This window comes from Pogoniulus pusillus, chromosome 15 (genome assembly GCF_015220805.1).
Source record: "Pogoniulus pusillus isolate bPogPus1 chromosome 15, bPogPus1.pri, whole genome shotgun sequence".
NCBI classification, from domain to species: domain Eukaryota; kingdom Metazoa; phylum Chordata; class Aves; order Piciformes; family Lybiidae; genus Pogoniulus; species Pogoniulus pusillus.
The window spans coordinates 1,493,377-1,507,687 of NC_087278.1; the positions used below are offsets into that span (position 1 = coordinate 1,493,377).

General features: G+C 39.9%; 1 protein-coding gene across 1 annotated transcript; it reads left to right on the forward strand.

Annotated features, from left to right (window-relative positions):
• The first annotated feature begins 338 nt into the window (after nt 1-338).
• LUM (lumican) lies at nt 339-13,619 on the forward strand. The gene is made up of 3 exons (XM_064154921.1): nt 339-846; nt 8,547-9,444; nt 11,327-13,619. Exons 2-3 carry the CDS (start codon nt 8,568-8,570, stop codon nt 11,479-11,481), a joined length of 1,032 nt encoding a protein of 343 aa, XP_064010991.1. The 5' UTR covers nt 339-846; nt 8,547-8,567; the 3' UTR covers nt 11,482-13,619.
• The last annotated feature ends 692 nt before the right edge of the window (nt 13,620-14,311 follow it).

Sequence of the window (14,311 nt, forward strand, 5' to 3'; positions counted from 1 at the left end):
GGGTATTTTGCTGTGGCCATAAGATGGTTAAAGGAGAAGGCAGAGAAATGAATGAGTCACTTGGCTGAGGGAGCGCAGCAGCCTTGGGTTCCCAGCGCTGTTCCTTAGCTCACGTCTAGCAGGATAAAAGATGTTGGGAAACAAAAGTCTGTTTGTAATTTGGTTTACAACCTAAAAGGTTTAGGGTTTTGTTGTTTGGTTTTGTGGGTTTTTTCCCCCTCCTCTCTCTAAAACACACACACACAAAAAGAGGGTTTGCTTTTTGCCCCCTCTCTTTAAAACGCACACAAAACCCCCTGGTCTAAAGCTATGTGGCTGAGTGGCATAAAGTGGCTCCGGTTTCGGGGACACACTTGCTGCTTCTCTCCACCCCACAGGACTCACAGATGGCTTCTCCTTTACCACCAAATCTGGGATCCACCTGCACTTCATCAGGGCTGCATTTTTTGGCCGTGCCACACCACAAGATCCCCATGATGACATAGCAGCTTCAGAGCACAGCGTGACTAGGACTTTTTTTCCCCTTCCCTTCCCTTCTTTTTTCCCCTCCCTTTTTTTTTCTTCCCCTCCCTTTTTTTTTTCTTCCCCTCCCTTTCTTTTTTCTTCCCCTTCTTTTTTCCCTTTTTTCCCCCCCTTGACTTTCTTTTCCCCCCCTTGACTTTCTTTTCCCCCCCTTGCTTTCCTTTTTTTCCTCCTTTTCCCCTTGCTTTTCTTCCCCCCCCTTCTGTAACACAGAGGATCTGGCAGATTCTTACCTCCTGACACTGTTTACAGCATATATTGGTCGATAGAGTCCCCTGTTGCATCTGCTCTGGGAATTAAGGAGAGCAGCTTGGAGGCAGTAAGGTAAGTAAGTGCTGCTGCACGTTTTTAACTCTAACCTTCAGCTCTTTAGGTGCAGAGTTGCCATGGGAAGGCAAAAAACCTCATCTGGATGAGTTTGCCAGTTGGGAAATGGAACAGCAACCAAGAGTGGATTTTTGCTTTGTTTCGGTTGCCTTCAAACATCTTCACATTACTTTTGGTGGCACTTTTTTTCCCTGTTGCAGCCTGTTTCCTTCCACTTCAGGGAGAGAGCTGATGTGGAGTACAAAGAGATTTGTGAAGCCTGCTTGCTGCTTGCTTCTTCATTCATCAGCTTTTAGAGCAAGACCTCTACTCTCTCTGTTTGTTAAATCACTTTGGTTTTTCTTCTTCTTTTGTTTTGTTTTGTTTTTTTAATATGGATTTAAGTAATTAAGTAAAAGGGAGAACAAAGAGAGGAAAATTTATAGGCACTGTGAAATTTTTACTTCAGTTTAAGGCACATTTATTTATCAGACATATAAATATATAGAGAGATCATATAGAGTGTGTATATATATATATATATATACATCGAATGCATATGCTGGCTGAGGCTGTGGGCAGCCTGCTCTAGGCTAAGGTGCCCCTGCCCATGGCAGGGGGTTTGGAACTAGATAATTCTTGTGGTCCCTTCCAGCCCTGACTGATTCTATAAACAAATAGATTGGATAGATCAAATAGAGAAAAATGATATCTCATATTTGTAAGTAATATACTGAATAGAGCAAATAGAGGATGATATGGATCATATATAAGTCAATGATGTATTGAATAGATCAAATAGAGCAAAAGATGTATCTGACATATAAACAATATATTGGATAGATCAAATAGAGAAAAATACATATCTGACATGTAAATAATACATTGGATGGATCAAATAGAGCTAAATATATATCTGACATATAAGTAATACATTGGATAGACCAGATAGAGCAAAATATATATCTTACATGTAAATAATACATTGGATGGATCAAATAGAACAAAATATGCATCATATACATGTAAATGATATGTTGAATAGATCAAATAGAGCAAAATATGCATCATATACATGTAAGTGATATATTGGATAGATCAAATAAAGCAAAATATGCATCATATACATGTAAATGATATATTGAATAGATCAAATAAAGCAAAATATGCATCATATACATGTAAATGATATATTGGATAGATCAAATAAAGCAAAATATGCATCATATACATGTAAATGATATATTGAATAGATCAAATAGAGCAAAATATGCATCATATATATAAATAATATATTAAGTAGATCAAATATAGCAAGGTATGTATCATGGATATGGAAATAACATATTGGATAGATCAAAAAGAGCAAAATATGTATCATATATTAAAAAATATTGATCAACTAGAGAAAAATATTTGTCTTCTATGTAAATAATACATTGGATAGATTGAATAGAGTGAAATATGCATCATATATATGTAAATGATACATTGAATAGATCAAATAGAGAGAAAATATGTATCTTACATATAAATAATACATTGGATGGATCAAATAGGGGAAAATATGAAACATATGTATGTAAATGATATATTGAATAGATCAAATAGAGGAAAAATATATCTTACATATAAATAATACATTGAATGAATAAAACAGGGGGAAATATGCATCATATGTATGTAAATAATATATTGAATATATCAAACAGAGAAAAAATGTGTTTCATATATATAAAATATACATTGAATTGATCAAGCAGAGAAAAATATGTATCCTATATACACAAATAATACATTGGATGGATAAAATAGGGGGAAATATGCATCATATGTATGTGAATAATATATTGAATAGATCAAATAGAGGAAAAATATGTTTCATATATATAAAAATATATTGAGCTGATTAAACAGAGCAAAATATGCATCATGGTCTAGCCTTGAGCTCTGTGGTAAAGGGTTGGACTTGATGATCTGTGAGGTCTCTTCCAACCCTGATGATACTGTGATACTGTGATATATATATATATATATATATATATAAAAATAATAAATTGGATGAATCAAATAAGGAATATATGCATCATATATATGTAAATAATATATTGAATATATCAAATAGAGAAAAAAATATGTTTCATATATAAAAATATATATATTGAATTGATCAAACAGAGAAAAATATGCATCATATATATGTAAATAATACACTGGACAGATCAAATAGAGAAAAATATGCAACATATATATCTATCTATATAAATAATATATAAAAAAATATGTTTCATATATAAAAATATATATATTGAATTGATCAAACAGAGAAAAATATGCATCATATATATGTAAATAATACACTGGACAGATCAAATAGAGAAAAATATGCAACATATATATCTATCTATATAAATAATATATTGGATAGACCAAATAGAGAGAAATATGTATCATATCTATAAAAATGCATTGAATTGATCAAATGCCATGGACTAGTTAAATGGACAGGGCTGGGTGCTAGGTTGGACTGGATGAGCTCAGAGATCTCTTCCAGCCTGGTTGATTCTATGATTCTATGAAATAGAGAAAATATTTATCTTCTGTATAAATAATATATTGGATAGATGAAATAGAGAAAAGTAGGTATAATAGATCAAATAGAGAAAAATATGTACCATATACACAATAATAATATATTAATAGATCAAGTAAAAAAATATGCATCATATATATGTAAATGATGTATTGAATAGATCAAATGGAGAAAAATGTATCATTTATATGTAAATAATATATTGGATAGATCAAATAGAAAAGAATGCATCATATATCTATAAATAATATATTGAACAGATCAAATAGAGAAAAATGTATCTCAGATAAGTCAGATATTGGATAGATCAAATAGAGAAAAATGCATCTCAGGTAAGTCAGATATTGGATAGATCAAATAGAGAAAAATGCATCTCAGATAAGTCAGATATTGGATAGATCAAATAGAGAAAAATATGTATTACATATATGGAAATAAAATATTGAACAGATCAAATAGAGAAAAATGCATCTCAGATAAGTCAGATACTGAGCAGATCAAATAGAGAAAAATATGCATCATATATATGTAAATAATATATTGAACAGATCAAATAGAGAAAAATATGTATTATATGTATGGGAATAATATATTGAATAGATCAAATAGAGAAAAATGCATCTCAGATAAGTCAGATATTTAACAGAGCAAATGGAGAAAAATGCTTCTCACATAAGTCAGACACTGAGCATATCAAATAGAGAAAAATATGCATCATACATATGTAAATAATATATTGAATAGATCAAACAGAGAAAAATATGCATCATATCTGGAATCTATTTCTCAAATACAGAAACATCCATCTCATATCTTGGATGTGTAAATATCTATAGCTCATGTATTGAATATATATCACATATATAAAAATCAATCTATGGACTAGACCAAACAGAGAAAAAAAACCACAGATCACATCTGGGATGCATTTATCAAATACAGAAACATCCACCTCATATCTTGGATGGATAAATATATATAGGTCATGTATTGGATATGCATATATCAAATATACATAAACAGTAATCTATTGACTAGATCAAACAGATCATGAATACATCTAGCAACTCTAGAAACACACATCTCATATCTTGGGTGCATAAATATATATAGCTTATGCATTGAATATGTATCTCAGGTAGCTATAAACGTATCTGTTGAATCTATACCTCAAATATACAGCTAAGTATATATCAGATATTGAATAGATGCATCTCACATTGATACCATGCCCTGAGACTTTAAAACATCAAATCCTTTGCAAGCTAAGATGCTGCAGAACTTAAAGCTCATGGAATAGTTCACTTTGCTCCATGATGGTTTGGGAATCAAGGCAGTGTAGGCTAACTCTGAAATAGTTGGAGTAGTTTTTCTGCCCCCACCCCCCCAACTCATGGATTTGCCATTTAGTCTGTTTTGGCAAGCTGGAGGACTTCACGTGGCTTAGTTGACAAGATCACTGATCAGAACAAGTGCAGGCAATTAGTTCAGGCATGCTCACAAGACAGACAGCCAAGGATGCATCCTGATTTTTCCTCTCTTGGAGTAACATGGTTCACAAACAAGCAGTAAATAGGTGGATGCCCTCTGCTTAACTTTTACTCTTCTGGCAGAGAAATGTGGATGAGAAAGCCCTGACTAAAACAAATGAACAGCACTGTGCATGTCCCTGGCTGTGATATTTTATCCTCTTGTGATGTGTTATCCTCTTGTGATGCTTTATCCTCTTGTGATGTTTTGTCCTCTTGTGATGCTTTATCCTCTTGTGATGCTTTATCCTCTTGTGATGCTTTATCCTCTTGCCCTACAGAACTGCCACCTGAAAAATGTATTGATAAACCAATCTATAACATTTGCTGCCTGACTATATAGTTCCTGCCAGGGCTCTGCAGAGCAGTTGACCCTTGCACACTACTTAAAGGAACTGTCCTATGACAGTGACAGTTTGAAAGAAAGCTTTTGCTGCTGGCAGCAAATCTGAGCACTGCAAACAGGATTTGAAACCGGCACGATGGAATTAGAGTTGCAAATAGGATGTTTGTGTTGCTCTCTCTGTAGGACCATAAAGTGGTGGAGGTTGGACTTGATGATCCTGAGGGTCTTTTCCAACCCAGATGGATGTCTCTGTGATACGTAAAAATGCCACTCTAAGGTTAAAAAGTGTGATCCCAAGAAGCTCATCCCGTTCTTGTCTTACACTTTGGATGCAAAAGCAATTGGTCCCCTGCCCCCAAAGCTTAGTGCCTAAAGAGGAGCAGGTTCTGAGATGAGTTTTGCTTTCAGAGGAGCTGTATTTCTTTAGACCAGCAGAGGACTGAGGGGTGAGTTTGGACATTCTCATGCAGTAATGTAGAGCAGACAAAGGAACTGACACTGATAACTCCTGTCTCAACGATTGCTTTTCCCTGTGATCAGCATATCAGTAAATGTGATGAAATCTTCTTACTCGGGAAGGACTTTGTGGGTGATTGATTGGAGATAGCATTAGAACATCTCAAAAAGATATCTTCACGTTGTACTGCATGAAATCAGCTGGCCCTGCCTGGAGGTACTTCAGCTGGGAATTTTAGCACTGGCAAAGCTTTTATCGAGCTGATAAGAGCAAGGAAATGAAGAATTAGGGAAGGTTTTCTACCCTGGGTGACACTAAACAATGTCCTTAGCAAGACTAATTTACTCTGCTGGAAGATTGCCCAGCTCTGAGATCAATGTCTGGTGGTTTGTTTACAGGCTTCACACACCACCTGAAACTGCCTGAGAACAAGAAAGGTTCTCAGGATGTCCTTAACCATCTCATTGAGAAGCATCTGACTACACTTTCAGTTCGGTTTTTACAGGTGAAAAGTCAAAGCTCATTGAAATCAGTGATGCTGGACTGACTTTTCCAACAGGATGTCTACCTGGGTAAGCAGGAATAAAAGCAAGCTAGCAATCCTCATGGATTAGCATCTTGTTGGAGTATCTGGTGGGAAAGGCATGCCCTGAAAAGTAAACTCAGATTGGATCACAGGGAAAGATCCCCAAGGACACTAAATGTGAATTCAAAGATGGACTGTGCAGCCAGGGCTTGATTTCATCCACTCCTTACTCTCTCACTGCCTGGCTCATGAAGGAATTCTGCACTGGCAAAATACAAAGCATAGAATCATAGAATCACAGAATCAGTCAGAATTGGAAGGGGCCACAAGAATCATCCAGCTCCAGCCCCCCTGCCATGCCCAGGGACACCTCACACTAGAGCAGGCTGCCCACGGCATCATCCAGCCTCCCGGGATCAGGCTTCCACCATCTCCCTGAGCAACCCCTGCCAGGCTCTCACCACCCTCATGCTGAGTAACTTCCTAACATCCAGGCTGAATCTCCCCATTTCTAGCTTTGTTCCATCCCCCCCAAGTCCTATCACACAAGATCAGGCTGTCCAGAGCCTCACCCAGCCTGGCCTTAAGCACTTCCAGGGATGAGACTTTGACACTGGAGGTAAAACTCCAGGGATGCTGCCTCTGGACTTGAATATTCTCAATTCAGGAATGACATCTTTACAGCTGCAATAAATTCAATGAACTCTAAAAATGCAATGCTAATCTCTTTTGTTTCATTGTCAATAGCTTTAAACACGAAGCTTCCATTCATTTTAAAGGGCTTCTTAAGTAATTATTAGGTTTATTTATTTATTTGTTCCCTTTATTGCGTTTATTTATTTATTTATGAGGTTGAATTTTAACCTTTCTGTGACAAAAGCCTCTAAAAATGCAATGCTAGCTCCTTTTGTTTCATATTAACAGCTTTAAACAGGAAGCTTCCACTAATTTTAAGGCTTTTTGATCAATTATTAGTTGTATTTATTTATTTATTAGCTTTATTTCTTTCTTTACTAGGCTTAATTTTAACCTTTCTGTGGCAAAAGTCTCTATAAATGCAATGCTCATCTCTTCTGTTCCATACTTAATAGCTTTAAACAGGAAGCTTCCATTCATTTTACAGGGGCTTGAATCATTATTAATTGTATTTATTGATTGATTTTACTCATTTATTAAGTTTATTTATGCATTTATTCAGTTTATTTAGTGATTAAGTTCAATTTTAACCTTTTTGTGGCAAAAGCCTCTATAAATGCAATGCTGATCTCTTTTGATGCATACTTAGCAGCTCTAAACAGGAAGCTTCCATTAATTTTATAGGGGGTTTGATCCATTATTAATTTTACTCATTTATTAAGTTTATTCATGTATTTATTCAGTTTATTTAGTGATTAAGTCTAATGTTAACCTTTCTGTGGCAAAAGCCTCTATAAATGCAATGCTGATCTCTTTTGATCCATACTTAGCAGCTCTAAACAGGAAGCTTCCATTAATTTTATAAGGGTTTGAATCATTATTAATTGTATTTATTGATTGATTTTATTCATTCATTAATTTTATTTATGCATTTACTCAGTTTATTTAGTGATTAAGTTCAATTTTAACCTTTCTGTGGCAAAAGCCTCTATAAATGCAATGCTCATCTATTTTGATCCATACTTAGCAGCTCCAAACAGGAAGCTTCCATTAATTTTATAGGGGTTTGAGTAATTATTAATTGTATTTATTGATTGATTTTACTCATTTATTAAGTTTATTTATGTATTTATTCAGTTTATTTAGTGATTAAGTTCAATTTTAACCTTCCTGTGGCAAAAGCCTCTATAAATGCAATGCTGATCTCTTTTGATGCATACTTAGCAGCTCTAAACAGGAAGCTTCCATTAATTTCATAGGGTTTTGAGTCATTATTAGTTGTATCTATTGATTGATTTTACTAATTTATTAAGTTTATTTATGTATTTATTCAGTTTATTTAGTGATTAATTCTAATGTTAACCTTTCTGTGGCAAAAGCTTCTATAAATGCAATGCTGATCTCTTTTGTTCCGTAGTTAATTGCTCTAAACAGGAAGCTTCCATTAATTTCATAGGGTTTTGAGTCATTATTAGTTGTATCTCTTGATTGATTTTACTAATTTATTAAGTTTATTTATGTATTAATTCAGTTCATTCAGTGATTGATTAACTTCAGTTTTTAACCATTTCAAATGCTGCTGGAAGAGGTTAAAGAGCCCAAAGCTGTGACCTGTTTCCATTCCCACGCAGGGACAAGACCCCGCTGCAAAGATGACTTTCAGCTCCCTTCCCATCGTTCTGCTTTTCATTGGTGGCATTTCTGCTCAGTATGATTATGGCCCTGCAGATGATTATGGCTATGATCCTTTTGGGCCATCTGCAGCAGTCTGTGCCCCCGAATGTAACTGCCCTCTGAGCTACCCCACTGCCATGTATTGCGACAATCTGAAACTGAAAACCATCCCCATCGTACCGAGCGGAATAAAATACCTTTACCTTCGAAACAATATGATTGAGGGCATCGAAGAGAACACATTTGACAACGTGACAGACCTGCAGTGGCTCATCCTAGACCACAACCACTTGGAGAATTCCAAAATTAAGGGAAGAGTCTTCTCGAAACTAAAGAACCTGAAGAAACTCCACATTAACTACAACAATTTGACTGAAGCCGTCGGACCCCTCCCCAAAACTCTGGATGATCTGCAATTGAGTCACAACAAGATCACCAAAGTCAATCCTGGTGCACTGGAAGGGCTGGTCAACCTGACCATCATTCATCTCCAGAACAACCAGCTGAAAGCAGATTCCATTTCTGGAGCTTTTAAAGGCCTGAATTCGCTTCTGTATCTCGACTTAAGCTTCAACCGCCTTACCAAGCTGCCCACGGGGCTGCCTCACTCCTTGCTCATGCTGTATTTTGATAACAACCAGATCTCCAACATTCCAGATGAGTACTTCCAAGGTTTCAAAGCCCTGCAGTATCTGCGTCTGTCGCACAACAAGTTGACGGATTCGGGCATCCCAGGCAACGTCTTCAACATCACCTCGCTGGTTGAGTTGGACCTCTCCTTCAATCAGCTGAAGAGCATCCCAACTGTCAGTGAGAACCTGGAAAACTTCTACCTCCAAGTCAACAAAATCAACAGTGAGTCCAACCTGGCTGTTTCCATTCATGTTTCATAGAATCATAGAATGATAGAAGCAGTCAGGGTTGGAAGGGACCACAAGGAGCAGCCAGTTCCAACCCCCTGCCATGCCCAGGGACACCTCACCCTAGAGCAGGCTGCCCACAGCCTCAGCCAGCCTGGCCTGAAACACCTCCAGGGATCAGGCTTCCACCACCTCCCTGGGTAACCCCTGCCAGGCTCTCACCACCCTCATGCTGAACAACTTCTTCCTAACATCCAGCCTCAATCTACCTATTTCTAGCTTGTTTCCATTCCTCCCAGTCCTGTCACTCACTGAGAGCCTAAAAAGTCCCTCCTCAGCTTTTTTCTAGCCCCCTGCAAGGTCACCTGGGAGCCTTCTCCTCTCCAGCCTGCACAGCCCAAACTGCCTCAGTCTCTCCTCATAGCAGAGCAGCTCCAGCCCTCTGCTCATCCTCGTGGCCCTTCTCTGGACACCTTCCAGCACCTCCATATATCCCTCTTGTGATAGGGACTGGATGCAGGATGTAGTTTGTCATAGCTTAGATGCTGATGGTCAGTGCAAGTGCCTGAAGAGGTAGATCAACCAGCCTGAAAAATGGTGGTGGTTAAATTGTCAGCAAATGGACATTTCATAGCTTCCTAGAGTGGTCTGGGTTGGAAAAGATGTTAAAGCTCATCCATGTACAGCACATACAGAGACCTGTAGAACCCTTACAAGATCCTCTCCGTGAAAGCCCTAAGCAGGATGGTGTTGGATCTCTCATGAGCTAGACAAGGGCAATTTTCCATGCTTGGAGTGGTTTCTCTGAGCCTTCTGCAAGCTCCCTGGGCACTGAATGTAATTTCTATTCACATGTGTCCCTGCCTATGGCAGGGGTTTGGAACTGGCTGAGCTTTGAGGTCACTTCCAACCTAAACTATTCTATGATTCTATGATGAGGATTGAGAGCCCTGGGGCAGTTCCATCTGGAGAGGAGAAGGCTGAGAAGGGATCTGAGCAATGCCTGTAAATCATAGAACAGAATCATAGAATCAGTCAGAGTTGGAAGGGACCTCAACCACCTCCTTGGGCAACCCATCCCAGGCTCTCACCACTCTCATGCTGAAAAATTTCCTTCTCATGTCCAGTCTGAATCTCCCCACCTCCAGCTTTGCTCCATTCCCCCTAGTCCTGGACTGGATGATCTTGGAGGTCTCTTCCAACCTGGTTGATTCTATGATTCTATGATTCTATACCTGACAGCCTGAATCCCAGAATTAGGATTTAGGATTTTTAAGGATTCTTCCAGCCTAAACCATTCTATGATTCCATGATTGGTGATTCTGTGAGTCTGTGATTCTGATTGGTGGTTCTATGATTCCATGATTCCATGGTTGAGGATTCTGATTCTATGATTCTTCCAGCCTAAATAATTCCATGATTCTATGATTCCACGATTGGTGTCTCTATGATTCTGTGGTTGGTGACTCTATGATTCTATTGTTCTATGATTGGTGTCTCTATGATTCTATGATTGGTGACTCTATGATTCTATGGTTCTATGTTTGGTGTCTCTGTGATTCTATGGTACTGTGATTGGTGATTCAATGATCTTATGACTGGTGACTCTGTAATTCTATGATTGGTGTCTCTATGATTCTGTGATTGGTGGTTCTATGATGCTATGATTGGTGTCTCTGTGATTCTATTGTTCTATGATTCTTCCAACCTGAATCATTCTATTCTGTGGTGACTCTTCCAACCTAAACCATTCTCTTCCGTGGTGACTCCACCACCTCCCTAGCAGCACATTCCAATGCCTGACCACTCTTTCAGGATTTTTTTTTTCCTACTGGCTCCTGATATTTTTCCTCTTCTCCTTGTTCCCTTCACCCCAGAGTTCCCCCTGAGCAGCTTCTGCAAGGTTGTTGGGCCAACCACCTACTCCAAGATCACACATCTGCGCCTGGATGGAAACAATCTGACTCGAGCTGAGCTGCCGCAGGAGATGTACAACTGCCTTCGAGTGGCTGCTGAGATCTCACTGGAGTGAGCCCACTGGGAGCATCCAGTGCCCTTCTAGGGCCAGCAACCAGAGGACTCACTTTAAAATGAAGATATACCTTAAACAACACAACCAAGAAAGTGCCAACTTGTGTATTATCCATTCTGTTTGTTAATACTTGGCGACCTTAAGGCAACCCTGTGTGTATTATTTGCAACCTGTTGTATTTAGAAAGCACAGGGAGGGCCAAATGTGGAGGCAAAATGTGCCTGCATCTGGCTAGGCAAAGCAGTCAGCTGCAGAGCAACCTCTGCTCAAACATGGGGTAAATGCCAGCTGGTAGCAGGCTTAGGTGGAAGGCAGCTGGGTTTCAGCAGAGTGCTGGCCTATGTAAATAGAGAAATCCTATCCAACCATTCCAGCTTTCTTCATTATTCCACTAATTTCCACTTAATCCACTATTCCACTTAATCATTCCACATTAGAATCATAGGATCACAGAAAGAATCAGTCAGGGTTGGAAGGGACCACAAGGATCAGCCAGTTCCAAGCCCCCTGCCATGCCCAGGAACACCCTACCCTAGAGCAAGCTGCACACAGCCTCAGCCAGCCTGGCCTCAAACACCTCCAGCCATGGGGCCTCAACCACCTCCCTGGGCAACCCATTCCGACCTCTCACCACTCTCCTGCTCAACTTACTCCTCACCTCATTAAAGAAATTATTAGGAATATTAAAAGAAATATTAAAAGAATATTAAAAGATAATTACTTTCACAGGCTCACAGATGTCAGGGGTTGGAAGGGACCCAAGGAGCTCATCCAGTCCAAGCCCCTGCCACGGCAGGACCTCACAACCTAGCTCAGGGCACACAGGAACACATCCAGACAGGCCTGCAAAAGCTCCACAGAAGGAGACTCCACAGCCTCTCTGGGCAGCCTGTGCCAGGGCTCTGGGACCCTTCCAGGCAAGAAGTTGCCCTTGTGTTGAGGCAGAACCTCTCTTGCTGCAACTTACACCCATTGCTGCTTGTCCTGTGCCAGGCAGCAGTGAGCAGAGCCTGTCTCCCCCTCTTGGCAGCCTTCAGATACTTATAAACATTTGTCAAATGTCCTCTCAGCCTTCTCTTCTCCAGACTGAGCAGCCCCAGGGCCCTCAGCCTCTCCTCATCAGCCATGCCCTCCAGTCCCCTCATCATCCTCACAGCCCTCCCTTGGACCCTCTCCAGCAGATCCCTGTCCCTCTGCAACTGGGGAGCCCAAAACTGAACACAGTATTCAAGATGAGGTCTCAGCAGGGCAGAGTAGAGGGGCAGGAGAACCTCCCTTGATCTGCTGGCCACACTCTTCCCAATACACCCCAGGCTCCCATTGGCCTCCTTGGCCAGCAGGGCACATTGCTGTGCCATGGGGAACTTGTTAGCCACCAGCACCCCCAGCTCCCTCTCCTTGGGGCTGCTCTCCAGCAGTCACCTCCCAGCCTGTGCTGGTGCAGTTTCTCAGTCAGCACAGCCATCACCCTCGCAGCCCTCCTCTGGATCCTCTCCAACAGATCCCTGTCCCTCTGCAACTTAAATTTCCTTTCGACTTAAATTTTCACATTATTACACTAAAGAAAAAAAAATCATTTTCATATTATTACATTAAAAAAATCATTTTGATTACATCCCCCCTCCCCCCCCAAAAAAAAGTCATTTAGCAACTTGAAATGCATGAAAAAGATGTTCTCAGAGGGCTTGGTGTTATTAAGCCAAAGGAATGTGTGACAGGGAGCAGAGAAACAAAGATTGTTGTGGTTGGTTGTTGGGTTTTATTTTTCAGGTCATGCTTTCCATTAAAAAAAATCATACTAAGGTGTTTGGGTTTTTTTTAAAAGCCATTTCTGATAGAGTTATTATTATTATTATTATTATTATTAATTTCCAGATAAGTCATATATGGAAGTATTTTTACTCAATTAACTTGCATGCTACTTTTAACCAGATGGTAGTAAAATAAAACATGGCAAATTAGGTGGTTTTCTTTTGGTGTGTGTGTGGTGTGTCCATGGCATTGTCCACTCTGCTTCGAGTCTTGTATCAGGTTGAAAATGAACAAACACAAAGCCAAGAGAATGCAGGTCCAGGCAGGATCATCTAAGCTGTTGTGATGGATTGGGAAGTTCAATAAACTGTTTTCTCTACTCTCAAGCTTTGCCATCTTTGTGAGCATGGAGTGCTGGCCACTGGTTCAGTGAAGTTATAGAGGTCCTCTAGAAGGAGCAGGCAGTGATTCATGTGGATCTCTGGGCACACATTGCAAGCAAAAGAATCCTCCTCCAAGTTCTTTATTGCTTTATAGAGTCCAGCACAGCCAAATGGATGAAGACAGGAGTGAGCAGTGGTTGATTGCAGCTGTCCCTTGGCAGGGTCTCCTCAGGAAGCTTCAGCTTTACTGGAAGGGAGTAAATTTGCTCACGACAAGTCAGATTGTTTGGAAAACTGGGAACAAGAAGGCAACACATCGTTGAGGAAGGCAGGCTGAGTTGTTAGAGGTCCAGCTGCAACAAGCACAGGCTGAGCAGAGCAGAAAATGGGGGGTTATAAAGCAAAGTTACAGAGAGATGCCTGCCCATGGGGCAGCAGTGGGCAAGAAGGACGACTGCATCCTGGCCTGGATCAGGAATGGTGTGGCCAGCAGGAGCAGGGCAGTAATTGAGCCCCTTGGCACTGATGAGGCTGCACCTTGAATCCTGGGATCAGGTTTGGGCCCCTCACTCCAAGAAGGACATTGAGGGGATGGAGTTTGTCCAGAGAAGGGCAACAAAGCTGGGGAAGGGTTTAGAGAACAGGGCTGGGCAGGAGCAGCTGAGGGAACTGGGGGTGTGCAGTGTGGAGAAGAG